Raw genomic sequence first — 19,263 nt, 5'->3', positions numbered from 1 at the left:
TGCCTGCCTCCCTGCTGCTGTTTTCCCCACTGTAGTAGTGGGGAGATGAATTTAAAACAACTCTCCCATAATTAGATTCTATCCATGGACAATTTAACAATTTTTTTAGATTCTGTATATGGAAAAAGTATTGGAAGGTTGTCTTAAATTTGAAGTCATCTTGGGTTTGGGTAAAAACAGTATTAAATAAACAGAAGAAGCTGTTGTGGCTAAGAAGTGAGGTAAAGCTACAGATTTATTGTGTGACCTACTGGAAATCACCTCAGCCAAACTTTTCAGATGTGGGTGGTTAAAATTAGATTCCTGGAGCCATATTTAGGCAATTAAATGAAGAGCCTGATTTTTCAGAGCTGCTAAGAACTGATGGCTGCTATCAACATCCTCTCATGCAAATTCAGTGAAAGCTAAAGGTTCATTTTATTCAGAGCCATGGGTTCAGGAGCTCTGAAAATCAGACCTCCCAATTAGAAGCCTAATATGGAGTCAGAGCTTGACACTTTAGACAGAGAATGCTGGCCAAAATGGTGATGCCGCTGGCTCCCTTTGTCTGATCTCAGTGACTCTTTGGCAGTTATCCCCCCTATAAATAAAAGGCAGTCATTTATGCCGGGATGTGTAATGGACCACAAAAGTAATCATGCTTACTCTCTGTCTCTTACTCTCTGTCTCTTACTCTAATGTTTTACTATAGTATAGTGATCAGTGTTCAAAGATTTCACCCTGCACCTCCTCCGCAGAAGAGGGGCCAATTGGAATGGCTGCTGAGATTCTAATTGCTGGCTGTGACTATTCTCAGTCTGTCTTTCTTTTGATTTGTTGCAACTGTTTAATATCCTAATATGTTGATGATAAGCTCTGATACAGTTTCAAAATATTATGTGGTGCAGTCAGTGTGAAGACAAGTCACATCACTTGCATTTCACCTTGACATACACTTATGATTTGCATTATAAGTGATATTATAACAATATTGGCATCACTTTCTTGGCAACAAATATCATAACATACACTTACTGATGTCTTAAATTTAAAAAGAACAGTACATGCCAACAGTTGTCAAACTTTGACAGCTGCTTCTTTACTTAGTTTATTCTACAATCCTTTTTTTAATAGCAGATATTTCCTGTTCATGCTATGGACAGTTTTACCCTCTCCTGGTAAGACAGGAAAGATGCGGAACTCCCTTGTGGTCTCTCTTCACAACTGTGCTGCACTTCCAGTGACATCAAATTAGTAACTATAGGTGAATGTACTACCTCTTCCATTTGAGAGTCTATAAACATAGTGCCAGTAAGTGAGTTTCTCAGCAGGGAAGTTGAAGAAGAAAAAGAAAAATAACTGGACTGGCTTGATTTCTAGGAGGTTGAAGTGATTGTTTAAACCTACTGTTTCATCCTTGCGAAACAACTTTCAAATGATCGTAGAACTTGAATGTGTTTTCTGCAGTTGCTATAGAACTCCTTGTACTGCTGCTTTTATTCATGAAATAATATCATGAAAACATAAGTGCCCTAATAAAAATAGCATTAAAAACCTGACACGTGACTTAAGAAATCTTCCATTGATGCTGGTTTTGAAACAAGTTGTACCTGTTTCTGAGCTGTCGCCTATTATTGATGCACTCAGTACAAAAAAGATTTGATTCATTTGACCTGTATATACTACAACTGTGCAACAGTGACTCTGAGGCTTTGCCTGTTACATTTTGAGAGTTACATGAGAAATTATATCTAGGCATTATTGCAAAGCTGTTACCTGTAGAAATTTCTTTCCAAGTCCTCATTTCTCTTTAGCCTGTAATTTACAACACATTGCAGTTTATTTTGTTTTGATTTCTGGGACCAAAGTTCCAGCTTATGGAACAGAGATGGCCGCATCACAGCATTTTACAATAGTTCAGTCTTACACTGTCTTTTTTTTTTAAAGTTCTTTTTTGTCTTTTGATCTCAATAGGTGTGACTTTATCAAGGGTGATAGTTCCAAGTTATGATTTAATTTTTTCTGTTTTGATTCAAAGCTTTTGTAATTCCACAACACTATTATTTGTTCAAGATCCTTAGATGAAATAAATTTACATATGTTAATCCTCACAACAAACCTGAGAAGTAGGGTCTTGAATGCACCGTTTCTCTAGATGCTTAGACTTTGTGCATATAGAGAGCACAGCATATAGGGAACTCAGTACTTAGGCTCCCTATACTTATGCACTGAGCCATGGGCTACTATGTTAGCCAATATGAAATGATACACAGAGAGGTGTATCTGAATGCCCACGCTTTTAAGAACTTGGCTCAGCTGCAAGAGGGCACTTCCCTCTGCTCAAGATTCAGAGTCCAGAGGGCAAAAATCTGCAAGGGTTCTCTGAAGGAACAGAGAGGACTCTGTACAATGAGGAGGAAGAGGAGGAAGCCAGTGCCTTTTAGAAAAGTTAGTAAAAGCTAAAGACCAGATGCAAGAAAGGAGTAGAGCAACTAAAATGGAATTTAGGCATGTTAATCCATAGTTGAGATTTAAAAAAACGAAACACAGCCATCAAGATCCCAATCTTGTAAGCAAACCCAGAACATACCTAACTCATGTTCTCAGTACTGAGTTCAGCACAGAACACAGCAGCCACAGTCACTTTTCTTGTTTAAACCTAGTGCCACCCACTCGTTAATATAAAAACCCAATGAATAGAGCATTTGCTCACAAAATTGGAGACTTGGGCTCTAGGCCTTCTCCCAGTCTAAAGGGGATTAAACCCCATATTTTTTAAACCCCAAGCCTTCCGGGAAGGTGCCCTGACCACAAGTCTATGAGCCATATGTTTTGGGGGCACTTCCTGCCCTTCCTGTTTGAAGCTGTGCAACAAAGAGTGCAAGGTACCTAGGTTCCAGAAGAGCAAACAGCACAAGACTTTATATGTGCTCTAGTGATTAGGTCTCTCAGAGGAAGAAAGTCCTGGGTTCCATTCCTTGTTCTCTGGATTATTTCAGGATGGGGGCAGGGGGGGTTGTATGTTAATCTCATAATTGTTTTAGTGTAAAATGCTTAAGCAGGCCAGGGAACATGGACCTTTACTTATCACGACACTGCTACTCAAAAGGCAAATTGGAACAGGGGGGAGTTTTATTTTTCCTGTTAATAATGGACTTTGACATTTGTCTTTTTCTAATTCTGGGACACTCCAGAGGTCAGTGTGTAGGCTTCTGTGTAGTTTAGGCAGCCCTGGGAAAGGGTGAGGGTGGGATAAAGTATGATAACACAAGCTAAACATACCTTGGATGGCATTGGCCCACACAATCTTGAACTGGAAATAAACATTGTCTAGCATTTTCCCATTACTGCAGCAATAGCTAGAGCCAAGCTGTGTGAAAATTCCCTTCAATTCTAGCAACATTTTTAAAGAGGAAAAAGGCACCATGTAGGAAATCAATATGTACTTATTCCACCCCCACCCCCAGCTGTAAGATCACAGCAGTACATACTGATTTCAAGTTAAAATTGTGTACAATACAATAAAATGGGTCTTCCATGCATGCAGTTGTTTCCAGTTACATTTCTGGGGACATGCACTACAGCAACAATTTTAATTTTTAATTTCCCCTAATTGATGTAGTGTATAGTATGTGGTAAACTATATTCTGAAATTATTTGATGATATTGTTGCTTTGCAATTAAGTTGCCCTAAATAAGGAAATAACTATCAGGTTGGAGCAAACAGATTAAAGTGGGCTTTAATTTATTCTAGGCCAGTTATTTAATAAAATAGTCTAATTTACTTCATTTGGTATATTCAGCTTGCAGGAAAGGAATAAATACCAACTTCTGCAAGTCCTTCTGAACAAATGTTACTGCATACCAGAAAAGAAGTATATTCATTTATTCAGTGTCACCTCATCCCCACCCAATTTTCTAACTTAATTTAAACTTCCTAAACAGGCCTCTGGTTTTGTTCTCTATCCCAGCTGTGAAAATTCTCTTCTCGGAGAGGAGTCTCTGTAACAGAAGCATGAACTTTACCTGCCCTCCCACACTAGCAGCTGTAGAAAACAAGCTGGAGCCTTCATAGCCCAAAGACATTTGTTCACCCTTCTTTTCTGAGAAGTTTGAGCTAGACCTCCCAGTCAGCTATGGACCTCACCCACAGCATACTAAATACTACAAATTATATTTTAAAATTATACTATTCAAAACACAGCCTTCTGCCCATGGCAGGCACAGTGTAGCAGAGCAGTCAAAACAACAAAAAGTGTGAGATTAGTCTAACATTTCTAACCAATTTATAAACCAACAAAATTAATGCGCACTCAGGATAGGTAGGCAAAGGAAACTGGTGCTAGAGCCTACCAGCTGACACCCAACATTATACAACGTTGGAAACCAAACTATGGAGCCAATCATCAGTCTTTAGAGATGTAAATAACTTGACATGGAGAATGACTCCAGTGAATATCAGTGAACTGGATGCATTAATAATATAAACAGCTTTATTCAGTGTAGAGAAGGATCCAATCCTTTACACATCCAGGTGACAGAAACCCAAGACACTGGGATGGAGGTGCCTGGCAGACAGCATACCACACAGTTATGTGAGCAAGGGCAAATTTGGCCACTGACACCCAGGAGCAAGCCCTCATTCCAGAAGTGCCACAGAATCATTGATATCTGCAAAGGGTCGATAAGGTCTTTCAGTCATTGTCCCACATTTCCATTTAACTTTGGAAACATCTCTGTAGACAGACCCACATACACAACTTATACAAACTCAGTTTTTTCTACTGGGAAGGATAAATAGCTTAAATCTGAGCCCTGCTTGGAGGCAAGTGAATAATCCTCAAATTCTGTTGCATGCATGTATGAAACACTAGTTGCCAGCACAAAACTCTGCATGTGACTGATGTTTCAACCAGTGACTTCTTAAAAGTGGCTATAGGCTAGAAAAGTGATTATGTAAAAATGTCTCCTTTTTCATTCCTATGTGTATTTAGTCAGGTCTGTTAAATTTAGCTATGTTATAAAATATTGCTACTTTTACACCTCTAGAACTGTAAGTGACACAGCTATGTGTGCTAGATTCTAGTCATTATTGTGTACTGCCTGAAAAAATGGCTTACTTTTTCACTTGGGTTACACCAGAGTTGCCAAATGTATCAAGAGAAAAAATGCAGGTCCTTTAGGTCCTGCTTTGACCTTATAGAGCTTTCATTACTGGTAATGCAGAAGTAAGAATTCCTTTTGCCTCTCAAATTCCACCTCATTTTAAAGCTGTACTCTTGTCCCTATGCTGTTGAAGTGCAGAGCATCTACAGTTCCCATTACCTTTGGCTGGATTAGGCATATGTATTATTATTAAGGAATTAAGCATTATAAATCTTAAATATGATAAATGACCTGGTACTTTGAGAGTGTTTCCTATTACATAAAAATACTTACTGCCTGAATGAATAGGCTTAACTGAAATATCTTCAGTGTCATAGATTGAACTTTCTGCTTATTTGCTAGTTTCATTCTTCACTGCAATCATATATGTTATATGGTCAGTCAAATCATTTCTCCTAAGCAAGCTCTAGATACTATATAAAGCCTTAGCAGCATGTGTTAAAATTGAAACTGAATATATTGTAACCTCAGATTACTGACATCATCTAAGGCCCGTGCTATACCTTAATTTAGTGGTTCATTGGGATCTGATCTCTGATTCCTAACAATTGCACCTCTTCCCATGCCACACATGCATTGCAAGTGGTGTAATTTTTTGGGATTAGGGATCAGATTCCAGTGGTACTATTGCTGCTTGATAGTGCAGGGGGAACCTGGGACTTGGGGCACCCTCTTCATTGACAAGCTGAAATAGATCAGGTGCTTTAGCAGGGCTTTTTTGGTGCTTTTATCTAATAGCTGATTAAATCACCTGTTAGATAAAAGCACCCAATCTATACAGACACTGCAGAGCTGGGTTGAACTAATGCGCTGCTGCTTCCAGTAAAGTGCATTTTGGTTTGGAGGCGAGGGGTTCAAATCTATCAGCAGCATAGTTGCTTGCAGCCTGGATGTGTGGTCCTGTGTCTGTGACCAGCAGCTGACTTGCTCCCAGGCCCAGGACTGCATTGGGGCCATTTGAGACTCCCATGTGGTTGGTCCCAAGTCTTGAACTTCCAGTCAATTGATTGTTGGTCCCAGCCTTAGGAATACACCAGAGCTGGTTCTAGACTCCCGTGCAGTCTCAGGGCTAGGACTGACAGACACTGATTACAGTCCTGGAGCTAGGACAGACAGTCAGCTAATTATCAGTCACAGGCCAGAGACTTGAGCCAGCTTTGGTTATGCTGCCACATTTAAGCTTGAGGGAGCCAGCTTTGGTTACGCTTTTCATTTCAGATGCAATGGAAACCAGCCACAAAAACATTATACATCTTTTGTAAAATAGTTTCATGGTTATTTTCCTGTTTTGTAGTGCCATTAATTCCTTGAACATATGGCAGGATTACTATTTATTTAAATTGTAACATCTGCCAGTGGCCTAAGTAATAAAAATGGTATTGAATTAACTTTGCTTTAATAATTGTACAGCACTTTTTTCACTTACAGTGAAATTTTTACATAATTCAATATGCTCTAATCTTTATTGACAATCTTGGTAAGTTGCATCTAGTAGCCAGACTCAGTTTTTGTGTTATACCTTCAACAACTTTATTTTCTGTGAGACATAAGTAAAAAGGGATCAGAAATATTAACCATGTTTATCATGAAACCGAAACAACTCTTTATATGTTGCCTGTATCTCTTTCCTGCCCCCCCCCACCCCAAACCTCTCTCTCTCTCTCTCTCTCTCTCTCCAAAAAAAGAGGCCTGATCCATACTCTTATGCAGTCCTGGGGCTGGGGTCAACAAATGTAGGTCTCAGTGATGCTGGTGAAATGTCTCTGAATGATAATAGTGGGTTTTGGACCAAACTTTAAAAAAATACTGTTCTTTGGTCTAAGCACTGTTCTCTAGTCTAACCACTTAAAATTACTAAATATATATCTACTTATTTATCTTTTTGTATTTAAATGTATTTTCAGGAAAATGTGTTTTCTATTGTTTTATCATTTTTGCAGTGATCTTCTACTATACTCCTGTGTTAACATAAATAATTACAGAGCCTTGGATTTGTCCAACTGTAATGCATGCTTTAGAAATTAATTTCTTGTTGCAAAGGCTATAAATATACTCTTATAAATGCATAATTTTATTTGTAAAATTCACTGTGCTTCTTTTGCATTTTTCAACAGGGTATTAAAAATTATATCAAAGGCTCAAAATGAACTTCTATTATTAATTTAGTAGGTGTAGTTATGTGTTCATTTCTTTGTACAGCTTTTCAAATATTTAGCTTTTTAATGATAGTAAAATGTTCATTATAATAAATTATAGTATTGGTGATTCTTTCTCTAACAAGGGTTTTGCTTCACTGGAAATATTTGAGACTTCATTAAAAATTAATTGTATCAATTATTTCACTAAAGCAAAGTCTCTCTAATTTCCCATCTGAAAAATGTTTAAATTGCTACATATAAGTACATGCTTCTTTCCCAGTTATGGTCCAGATAGTCAAGATATCCACATGGTACTCACTTCAGTTACATATATGCATAAGTTGAAAATCCAGATCATTAGCTATTTCTCTCTATTCACTCCCTACCAGTAATGTGTCTGGTTTAAATCCCTAAATTTGTAGGCTCTCTCTCTTTCAGAGACTAATGCCAAAGAGATTAACGATGGTAGTTTCTTATTGTTAACAGTTTGGATTGAAATAGAATCTGTATGTGCTGGTTATTACATAAATATATAGGAAGATACAGCTTAATTCTAGACATATTTGACAGTCCAGAAAGATTTTTATATATATATAAAAAAAATGGAGGAAGACTACAGGCAAGGGATAAAACATACGTGGCCAATGTAACAACTGGCACGTAGCTTATCAGCCCATTTTTTCTACATTGTGCCCAGCTTCTCTTCTTACTAGTTTCCCCCCCCACCCTTTTTACTTCCCTTGTAGTCATTTAATTGTTTAAGTGCTGTGCTTAATCTTACTTGGTTTCTAACTCCATAAATCTAGTTACTTTATATGGTCTTTATGGCAGGGCACTTGATGTGTCTGCCACTTTAAGAGGTCAGGCAGCCTGCTGAGCCACCGGCAGGTGGGGGTCGGGGCTAATTGTGGAGTCAGCTGACCGAGGGGCCTGGCAGGGGAGGCAAGGCCTGATCAAGGGAGTCACCTGATTGGAAGATGGCTGGGTTTAGACAGGGTATGAGTCTGGGAGCAGGGCTGGCAGTAACATCTTGGGAGCTGGTGTAGAAGCATCACCCAGCAGGAAGGCTGCCGCTTCTAAATGCCAGCAAGGAGAATGACACCTGGAGGTTTGGGTAGGAACTAATGGGATGGAGGAAGTTCCTGGGGGACCCAGTGAGGGGTCTAGAGCCTTGAGAAGGGGGCTGAATGCCTGGGGCCTGTTGAGGGGCTGGAGAGCCCAAAGAGAAGGTTTAACTGCACGGGGGCCTATTGAGGGTCCAGGTGAGGTCTGAGAGAGGGACTGAGTGTTTGGGAGACCTAATGAAGGGTCTGGGTGAACCCAGTGAGTAGGGCAGTGTGTAGGAGCCTATGGAGGGGTTCAAATAAGCCCAGCAAAGGAAGGGGCTGCATTAGGGAAGACCTATGGAGGAGGTCTTGGGGCAAGTCCAGAGAGAGGGAGCGATCTGTGGAAGGGCCCGAGAGGGCAGACCCACAGAGATGAGAGGACTGACAGCTGGAGCACTGACCCTGGAAATCTAAACTGGCCTGTGTGGGGCCAGGGCCCAGGAGGGGCCAGAAGGGTGAAATAGACTACATCAGAGCTGGGAGAGCCTGGAGTTCACAACTGGCGTGAGGTGGGGCCAGGGCCTAAGATAGGCTGAAAGTCCTTGTGTGGTCACAGCCAAGAGGAAGGAATCAAGGGGCATGCAGCCCAGGATGATGATGGCTGATGCTAAACCATCTGAGGAGGCAGGATCAAGGAAAATGGTCTAAGAGTGAGCTGGGAGCCAGAGATGGAGGACTCAGATGGGAGATGGAGCCAAGGCCAGGGGTTCAGGTGATTAGCAGCCCAGGAGGGGTGTGGGACATCTAGGGGGGAGCCCAAAGAGAGATGAATAAGATTAGGTAGGCCTGAAGACCGGTCCTGGGTAAGACCTGAAAGTGCACCCTACTGGGACTGGTTAGTGTGGTGGGTCTGCCTGTGGTGGGGCAGCCTCCATGAAATGCCACCCCAGGGAAAGGCTAGGATGGGGGGCCAGAAAGCCTCAGCTCCCACTGTTCTGTGGGTTACCCTGAGAAGGGGAAAGGCTAGGGTAGCACACCCCAACAAAAAAGTACTTGGCAGGGAAGACTGGGATCATGTGGGTCCAGCAGCCCAGCAAGGGGTCCAGGACCAGACAGGTCGAAGGGCCTGAGGCCTATAGTGAGGCCCAGGGAGAGGCTGGGAATAGAGTACAGGATTGGAGGAGTCTGAGGATCTGAAGAGTGGCTGGGAAAGTGGAGAACTAAAAGAGTCCGGGACAAAGGATCAAAAAGGGGCTGGCAGTCCAGAGAGGGGCCAAGAGGGAGACTGAGGGGCCTGGTAGCCTAAGGAGTGGTTGTATGAGACCAAGCGGTCTGAGGCCCCAGAGCGGGGCCAGAGGAGAGACTGAGGGATCTGGCAGCCCAGGAAGGGGCTGTGCAGAGAGACCAAGAGCTCTGAGGCCCAGAGAGGGGCTGCATCAGCCGGTGGTAAAGCATTTGTAAGGAGGCATGGGGCATAATGTAGGGCAGGTATGGAGCCATGCAGTTGGCCCATAAGGTCAGGACCACAATCTGCGTGGTCATTATATAAGACCAAGGCAGCTTCCTGCACTCTGTATAACATCTAACATCAAGGTAGAGCAGGAGAGAGCTGGGCAGACTGCCCATAGAGCAGGGTAACTCTTTTTTTTTTTTTTTTTTTTTGGTTACCTTGTGACAGTCTTCATTATAGGCATCTACATTCATCAAACATTGATAAATGTATCCTCAAAACAATGCTATTATTCCCCAGTTCAGAGTTGGGAACTGAGGTAGAGAGAAAGTGGTGGATTTAGGATGTAAGCAAATTAAGAACAGGTGAAGACAAACCCTGGTGATCTGCTGTGGGATAGGGTAGCCAACTACCCTAATTCCCACAGGAAGTCATTGGGATTTGGACTCCCATCTGTTAATGTGCCTATGAAATCTTTGGTCATCTATCCCTATCCTCAAAGGGCCTCTGTACTAAGGGACCAAAAGAGGAACATTTTGATTTTTGTGAGCTTGAACATGTTTAAAGGTGAATTAGCAGCAGTGTTGTTGTGGGAGTGAACATTGGTAAGCAGCCTAGGCTACTACAAGGTCAGCCAGTATGTCAATCAAGGTAAAGTATCTCAAGCAAAATACTCCCTTTTTGTTCACCGAAATAAGACCCAGCTGACTTTGTCCATTGTTACATGAATTTTGTGGCAGAGTGTAGAACTGAACCTTTATCTCAGTATTTTAACCATTTAAACCTTGACCCACTTATTAAAAAGCTAGTTCAAAGCAAGTCAGGTGTTTCTGTGCTAAGATAGAGAGCTTAGTTACATCCGTTCATTAAGGAGCATTAGGTGCAAGATGTGGGAGGGGATAGTGCAGTGCCTCTCCATGGCACTGATTAGGCCTCCTCTAGAGTATGGTGTGTAGTTTTAGGCATCACAGTTTAAAAAGAGTGTGGAGAAGTTGGAGAGGGTCTAGAGGCAGGAAACAAAGATGACAAAGGACTTGGAAAGTCGTACGAGGAGAGACTGAAGGAGCTAGACCAGGGGCGGGCAATTATTTCAGCTGGAGGGCCACTCATGAGTTTTGGCAAGCCATCGAGGGACGCATGACAGGCAGCCAGGGGCAGATAAATATTAATTTTCTAAATTTTTTAGGGGCCCCACGGGCCGGATAGAACGGCCTGGTGGGCCACATCCAGCCTGCGGGCTGCATTTTGCCCACCCCTGAACTAGATACATTCAGCTTGCAGAAAAGTTGCTTAAGAGGGGACATGGTGGTAGCCTTCAACTACTTGAAGCTGCTGTAAAGAAAAGGGAGAACACCTTTTCTCTTGCTGCAGAGAGCAAGATGCAGATGCGGATTCTTGAGGTTATTGCAAAGTAGGTTTAGATTGGATATCAGGAGAAACTTCTTCGCTGTTAAAATAGTGAGGCAGTGAACTCGATTGTCTAGGGAAGTTGTTCAATCTCAGTCATTAAAGATGTTCAAAGGCAGATTGGACAGGTATTGGTCAGGGATGATCTAACAATAACTATGACTGTGTTCTATTATGGGTACTCTCCATGCTTCTGGGCTTTGTTGTTTGCCACGTGGGGCCAGGAGGGAATTTTTTCCCCTCCTGCTGCTACCTGTATCACTGGTTAAAGGGTCTTCTCCGTCTGCTCAGGGTCAGACGAATCACCATGTTTGGGGTTGGGAAAAATTTTACCCCATGGTCAGATTGGTATGATCTGTGTGGGGTTTTTGCCTTCCTCTGTAGCGGGAGCATGGACCTTCACCTGGGATCTCTTGCGAGTGTATTAACAACCTTTAATAGAAGCCGAATGCTACCTGTGATGATTCCTCTGTTTTATCTGTGGGAGGTTAGGGTGTTATATCTTGTGTTGTGTCCAGGTTAATGATAGTTTTGATAAGAAGTTAGATTATGATGGTTTCTATAGGATGGTTTGGATAGGGATGATCCTACCTCAGGCAGGGGTTGAACAAGATAGAATCATAGAAAATTGGGGTTGGAAGAGACCTCAGGAGGTCATCTAATCCAACCCCTGCTCAAAGTAGGACCATCCCCAACTACATCATCCCAGCCAAGACTTGGTCTAGCAGGTCTTAAAAACTTTCAAGGATGGAGATTCCACAACCTATCTACTACTTCCCCCAGCTTCTTGTCTTCTGCAAACTTTTAAAGAGTTCACTCCATCCCATCTTCCAGGTCATTGCTGAAGATACTGAACAGAACCAGTCCCAGGACTGACCCCTTGGGCACTCCACTTGATACTGGCTGCCAACTAGACATCAAGCAATTGATGATTGAGCCCAATGATCCAGTCAGTTTTCTATCCACCTTCCAGTCCATTCATCCAGTCCTTACTCCCTTAACTTGCTTGTGAGAATGTTGTGGGAGACAGTACAAAAGCCTTGCTGAAGTCAAGGTATATCACGTCCACTGCCCTCCCCACAACCACAGAGCCAGTCATCTCGTCATAGAAGGTGATCAGGTTGGTCAAGCATGACTTGCCCTTGGTGAATGCATATTGACTGTTCCTAATGACCACCTTTTTTCTCCAAGTACTTAGAAATGGATTCCTTGAGGACCTCCTTCATCACTTTTCCAGGGACTGAGATGAGGCTGACCGGTTGGTCTGTAGTTCCCTGTATCCTCCTTCTTCTCTTTTTTAAAGATAGGCACTATATTTGCCCTTAGCCAGTCATCCAGGACCTCTCCTAATTGCCATGAGTTTTCTAAGATAATGGCCAGCAACTCTGCAATCACATCAGCCAACTACCTTAGCACCCTTGAGTGCAGTGTTTCTGGCTGCATGGACTTGTACACATTCAGTTTTTCTGAATAGTCTGTAACCTGTTCTTTTGCCACTGGTGGCTGTTCATCTCCTCCCCAAACTGTGCTACCAGTTGCAGTAGTCTGGGAGCTGACCTTGCTTGTGAAAACTGAGATAAAACTGAGTACTCTTATATGCCTCTGTAGTTATTTGTCCAAGTTTCCACTTCTTGTAAGCTTCCTTGTGTTTAGCTCATTAAAGAGGTCCCTGCTTATCCAAGATGGTCTTCTACCATATTTGCTAGTCTTCCTACACATCAAGATGGTTTGTTTCTGCATGATCAGTAAGGTTTCTATAAAATACAGCCAGCTGTCCTGGAGTCCTTTCCCCCTCAGACTGGGTTCCCAGGGGATCCTGCCCATGAGTTGTCTGAATGAGTCGAAGTCTGCTTTTCTGAAGTCCAGGTCCTTACTCTGCTGCTCTCTTTCCTTCCTTTCCTTAGGATCCCACTTTCAACCATCTCGTAGTTGCTGCTGCCCAAGTTGCCATCCACTACTATGTTCCCCATCAATTCTTCCCTATTTGTGAGCAGCAGGTCAAGAAGTGCACAGTCCTTATGACAATGGGATAGCTCACGTGACTGGATTACCAAGTCTCTGTTATTCCAGGACTGTGCAAGAACTTCCAATTCTTCCTGCTTGTTTCCCCAGCTCCTTGCATTCATGTACAGACACCTGAGGTAACTAGCCAATTGCCCTAATTTCTCAGGAAGAATGAGAAGGCCTCTCCTGCTTGCGCTTCCTCCAGATTACCCCGCGTGCTTTGGTATCCATCCCCTGGCTAACATAGTTTTAAAGCCTTCCTGTCTATGTTAGTAAGCCTGTGTGCAAAGCTGCTTTTCCGTTCCTCATCAGACGGATCCAGGCTCTTCCTAGCACTCCTTCTTGGAATAACATCTCATGATTGAAAAAGCCAAAGGTCTGCTGGTGACACCATCTGTGCAACCATGCATTGATTTGCAGGATACATCTGCCCAGGCCCTCCCCTTTCGACTAGAAGGATTAAAAACGCCACCTGGGCGCCTGCCCCTTCACTTGTGCACCCAGAGCCCTGTAGTCATTTTTGATCTACTTAAGTTCACCCCTGGCAGTATCATTAATGCCCACAAGGATGAGCAGCATGGGGTAGTAGTCAGTAGGCTGGATGAATCTTGGTAATTCTTCTATGACATCTTGGATCTGGGCTGCAGGCAAGCAGTAGACCTCCTGAGACAACAGGTCAGGCTGGCAGACGGATGCCCTCATCCGCTGCAGAAAGAAGTCTCCAACCACCACCACCCATCACTTCCTTTTGGTGGCAGTGGTCTCAATCCACCCCACTTTGGGCATGCCTGGTCTGGCTGCCTCCACCAATGAAACGTGCTCCTCCTCCTCTGTTGGTAAGGCTCCATATCTATTCTCCAGACAAACTGCTGTAGGTGGAAATAGAGATTTCCACTTGCTGCCAGAAGTTATAAGCTTCCACCTTCCTCTTCCACGTACTTCTCTAGCACTGCCTCTGGCAGTTCTTCCTCCACAGTCCTAGAGATCTCCTCCAGCACTGAACTGATGAAGTCTTCATGGTGGAGGATCTTTGGAGCCTGGCATCTCCTCCTATGGCTCCCTTGCTTGCTCCCACTGAAGTGCTTGCAAACTGCCCCTGTTCACTCACTTGCTCTAGATAGCTTTTGGAGGACTCTTCCAGCCCTACTTCTCCAATTCTATGATTTCATACTGCTTTTTCTCAGATATTCAGCAATTCCATTCAAGTCTTCTTCCTCCAGTTTCAAACATCCCGCTCATTAGATTCCATTCCCTGCTTTGGCAGCATCCCTCCATCACCAGTCCCTCCTCTCTGGAGTCAGCCTACAGTTATGTGATAATTTCCTAGGTTGAGAATAAGCTGTACAGCTGTTAATCTTAAATGTTTTATCTGTTCCTTCCTACTCTTTTTCCATCCCAAACCACTTATCTGAGATAGCCAGAAAGATAACTGATATATGCTGTCAGACTATAATAAACACCTCTTGTTTGCTTCTTAAATACCTTCATGAATCTGTCTCAGTGTTCTAGTTTAAACATCAGATCACTTCAGACAATTATAGGCTGTCTATATTACCAGAATCCAGTGAAGAATTGTTCAGTCACAGCTGTCTTTTAATTTTTTTTTTTTTAAACTAAAATGGAAGACTCTTTCCAAGAGCAAAGTTATGGCATTTTTAACAAGCTAGAATGTAATGTATCCCAAATAATAATGTTTTGGAGATGCCAAGTTCAGATGTCAACTTTGGAAAAAAAGTTTGTGGGTATTGGAAGTTGAGGGGGGTTTGTTTGGGGCCAACTTCATCTAAAGACTTAGGGTTTCTTGTGGCATTGTGGAAGAAGGTCATATTTCTAAGGAAGTGCAGCTAAAATATTAATCACAGGGTTTTTCAGAGACCAGCAGACTCCAGGAAATGAGTCTGTTGCTATTGTGGAATCAAAGCAGTCCATCTCCTCTTTTGTTTGCAACCAAAGTTTGGAAGGCAAAACTAGTTTTTCAGTATTAAGGGGGTGGATATGTAAAAACACTTGAGGGCAGTTTAAATATTTGCCTTGTCTACTATGGTATTGTCCTTTTGATTCTATGTTTTTGCACATTTGCAGGGTAGGGGAGATAAATCTCACTTGTCACTTTTTCCATTTGGGTTTATGAAAGAAAACAACATAAAATGGTGCATTGGAAAGTGCAGTATTCAGTAGATTAATATTAGTTAATGTTTTTGAAGTGGCCCCTTATTTATTGAGCAGGAAGCCTGTACAATACCTATTTTAACATAGAGTGCTATGACATGCATGTTCTAGCATATTTTTCTTTGATCTAGTCAATCCACTTTATGTACAATCCGCTGGGGTGTGCACAGCAGCAGGAGCCCCCCACAACCCTGGATGAGCCTTCTGGGCTCCAATTGTCCCACCATCCAACCCGGCTGGGGCCCCATTCACCCCAGACCCTGCCCCTGCCTGTGCCCCACTCCCTCCCTCACTGTGGGGCTCTCAATCTACCCCCCCATGCCGCTTTCCCCTCCCCTCCCCCCCCCCCTTCCCGCACAGACTTACCTGCTGGGGCAGGTGTGGAGTGCATGTGTGCGCGTATGCACGCACATGCTTGGCTCTCCCCAAATAATTTTTTTTCCTTCATCTATGGTCCCCACATGCTGAACAGGGAAAGGGGCTGCAGCCACTCACATGGAGTGTGGAGGAAGGGGATTGATTGGTGGGGGTGGCTGCAGGGTGGAGTGACAGCTGGGAAATAAAAGGGGCTGCAAGGGAGAGTGTGTGTGTGTGTTTCTTGAAGGGCACAGCTATGGCTTTACATTAATTAACCTCAGTTCATGGGTGAGTTCATGACCGACGTAGTCCACATCTGAGCCAGCATGGCCAGATAGCTACAGTAGCTACGCAACATGACCACCACATTGTCTACCATACACATGCATAATATTTGAAAGTATACTGCATTCATTCTGTGTACCCCTTATGACCTTTTAAAGTACCCCTGGTTGATAACGACTGACGTAAGTCATTTCAAACTGGGCACCCAAAATCAGTAGTTATTTTAAATATTCTTAGCAAAAAACATCTTGTTTGTGCAATATGGTTTTCTTTCTTTCAGTTGCACCTCTTTCCTGTAGAAGAGTAACAGAAATACTTATCTGAATTTGTATTTTAATAGCTGGAATGTTTAAATAAGTATTTAAAAAGGCAACAGTCTACTTTGACATTCGCCATTCCTGGGTAACTTTAAGTAGCTTGTGATTACTCATCTATCTGTATTTTACTCTGTGGTAATAGACACTTGATACTGTTCAGAATGACTGCAAAGATGTAATCTGGCCCGCCTTTCTCTATGATTTTGATGTGTACAGTACAGAGAGGACTGTTAAAGAGACAGCATAAGTTTAGAATGGGCTGTATGTAGTACTGCATATTTCCATTGTGACCTGGTGGTAGTGGAGTAAGGATTATAAATGGAGCTTTACTGGTTGTCTGTCATCCTTGACAAATGGCAGCTTAAAAGAGGCACGCAGACTAGTAGGTAAATAAGAATGTTTGAGGAAACAAATTGAGTTAGATGATTTTTGTTTAAGTCAGTTAAATTTACTGAGAATGGGTTTTATAAGTAGCAAGCTACTTACAACTTTGAATCATGAAGGCAAATTATAGTTACGAGAAGGGGAATGATGCTGGTGTATTTGACTATAGAGAATGAAGTATTAGAAGTGCTAAGGCTTTCCATTGTTATAGCTCACTAGTGCCCTCTTTTGGTCAATAGTGGCACCTTGCATTTTGGGATTTGTGAATATTGGCCATGCAGTGATCTCATCACTATTTACTTGTGGGTACAGATTGAATGAAGAATTTTAGTGCTTTGACCTCTATATTCTATCTCTTACTCATTGGTTTTGGGTTTATTTTAGGCCAAAGAACTGCCGACATTCAAAGACAATGATTTTATTAATGATGGTCAAAAGATTCATATTGATGAAAACAACAAAAAGATGTTCCTTGAAAAGCTCAAAAAGGATGTTGAGGTAAGACTGATCTGCTCAGTTCTGTATCACTTGCCACATTGTGCAGCAAATTGCAATTACCCCAGTAAGTTGCAAGTGCAGCCGCTGTACAAGAGTATTGATAGCTCAAATCATGAACTAATGTTGAATGTATTGGGTAAAAACATTACTTTTTAAATAAAATGCAGTTTAACTTTAAGGAACTCCTTTTTGCTGCTTTGGCTGACTTGATAAGGATCCCTGGTGTCATGTCTGGTTCTCCAACATTGCCCTGTCTTGATATAATGGTAGCATGATAATGATGATGCTACTGCTTACCACTTAATTCTTTACAAGCATTAAATAACATAATACTCCTGAAAGGGAGGTGATAATTGTTATTCAATATACAGCAAAATTGCAGCTTGCCCGAGTCCTTCTGTTATGTCAATAGCAAAGAATACAGGTCTTCTCATTCCTGTTCTTATTTCCTGTTAGTGTCATTCCCTCTATTAATATCAGTGTTGTTCTGTACCATCCTATAGTAGTATGGGTATGTCATGTGCTTGCATTCAACACTTCTACTCACTATTTTAATCCTGTGCTCATTTTACAGTAATAAAATATTGGGCATCATTAAGAAGGGAATTGAAAACAAAACAGAAAATATGGTGTCACTATACAAATCTGTGGTGTGCCCCATCTTCAGTACTGTGCACACAGGTCTGGTCTCCAAAACTCCAAAAAGCAAGTAATAGAATTAGAAAAGGTATAGAGAAGGGCATCCAAGATGATTATGGGTATGGAGCAGCTGCTATATCAGGAGAAACTAAAATGGCTAGGACTCTTAAGTTTGGAAAGGAGAAAGCTGAGGGGATATGATAGAGGTCTGTAAAATCATGACGGATGTTGGCAAAGTAAATAAAGAACTGCCATTCACCAAGTCCCAGAACACTAGAACTAGGGGGCACCCACTGAAAGTAGCAGAAGACCGTATTAAAAATAAAAAAGAGAGGGTACTTTTTTACATAGCATAGAGTTAACTTGTGGAGCTCATTGCCACAGGAGATTGTAGAGGTAGATAATATTGCTAGGTTCAAAAAGGAACTAGACCAGATATAGGCAAACACCGGCACGTGTGCCAGAGCATGGCCCACAAAGGCGTTTTCCTTGGCATGTGTGCCTCGGGGATGGGACTGAGGCTGTGCTGCCACAAAATTGGGCCCCTCCCAGCTCCACTGCCATCCATCCCTGGCACACCAACATCTTACAAGTCAAAGTTGTAGGTGTTTTTGGCACTACCCAAAAAAGAATGCTGACACCTGGACTAGAGAAATTAATGGATGATGGATCTATTAATAGTTATTAACTATTCCCATTTAGCAGAGACCCCTGGATTTCCTCCTTTTGCAAAGAGCTCTGTAGGCTGGCTGAGTTCTTGATATGGGTGGCTTATGGCTGCAGATGAATTGGCTTGGGGGAAAATCGTTACATTTGCATTGGAAAGACAATTCCTTGCTGATTTTTGTGAGAACAGGTTTGTTGTCTGAGAGGGAGGGAAGTGAGAGAAGGGAATTGAATAGAGTGCTGGAGGGCAACACACCAGTGCCAATGGAGGCAGGCAGCCTGCAAAAGGGGTGAGAAACCCCCCACCTGTTGAGAGGGGGAAGGGCAGGTCCTGAGTGACTCAGCCAGCCAAGGCTGGGCTCAGGCTCACTCACCTGGAGTTTAAGGTAAGTGGGGCTTGGGGGTTGCAGGGCAGGGTTGGGGGAGAAGCTGGCTGAGGAGGTGTTGAAGAAAAACATGGAGTGACTGCCACATGTGAGCCCCCCCACTGCTTACTGGCCAGCCAGCCGGGAGACGCACAGCCACCACCGCTGCCGCATCGTTTGCCTGTGGAGCCATGCAGCCAGCCGAAGGAAGGCAGCGCAGGGTGCAGCAGTGGTGGTGCAGTGCATTGGCAGCCGTTGTGTGTGAACCCTCCCATCTGGCTGCTGTGTGTGGCCCACAGAGGGGCACCACTGCCCTCACCCCCAGCCCTGGTCCTGGGAGCGGGCATAGAGACACCCACCTCTCAATCTGGCCCCCTCAGCCCCATCCCTTCC

General features: G+C 42.9%; 1 protein-coding gene across 3 annotated transcripts in view; it reads left to right on the top strand.

The window, feature by feature from the left end:
* The window catches only part of PIP4K2A (phosphatidylinositol-5-phosphate 4-kinase type 2 alpha), a 220,035-nt gene that overhangs the window by 186,699 nt on the left and 14,073 nt on the right, over positions 1-19,263 (top strand). For all 3 annotated transcript variants that reach the window (XM_014609083.3, XM_014609082.3, XM_019497701.2), the window contains one exon: positions 17,087-17,200. In XM_014609083.3, coding sequence (XP_014464569.2) covers positions 17,087-17,200 — 114 coding nt within the window. The remainder of the gene's footprint in view (positions 1-17,086; positions 17,201-19,263) is intronic.

The sequence above is a fragment of the Alligator mississippiensis genome, chromosome 5 (genome assembly GCF_030867095.1).
Source record: "Alligator mississippiensis isolate rAllMis1 chromosome 5, rAllMis1, whole genome shotgun sequence".
In the NCBI taxonomy this organism is placed as follows: Eukaryota; Metazoa; Chordata; order Crocodylia; family Alligatoridae; genus Alligator; species Alligator mississippiensis.
Note: the sequence above shows the minus strand (reverse complement) of the source record. Positions and strands in the feature narration are given on the sequence as shown.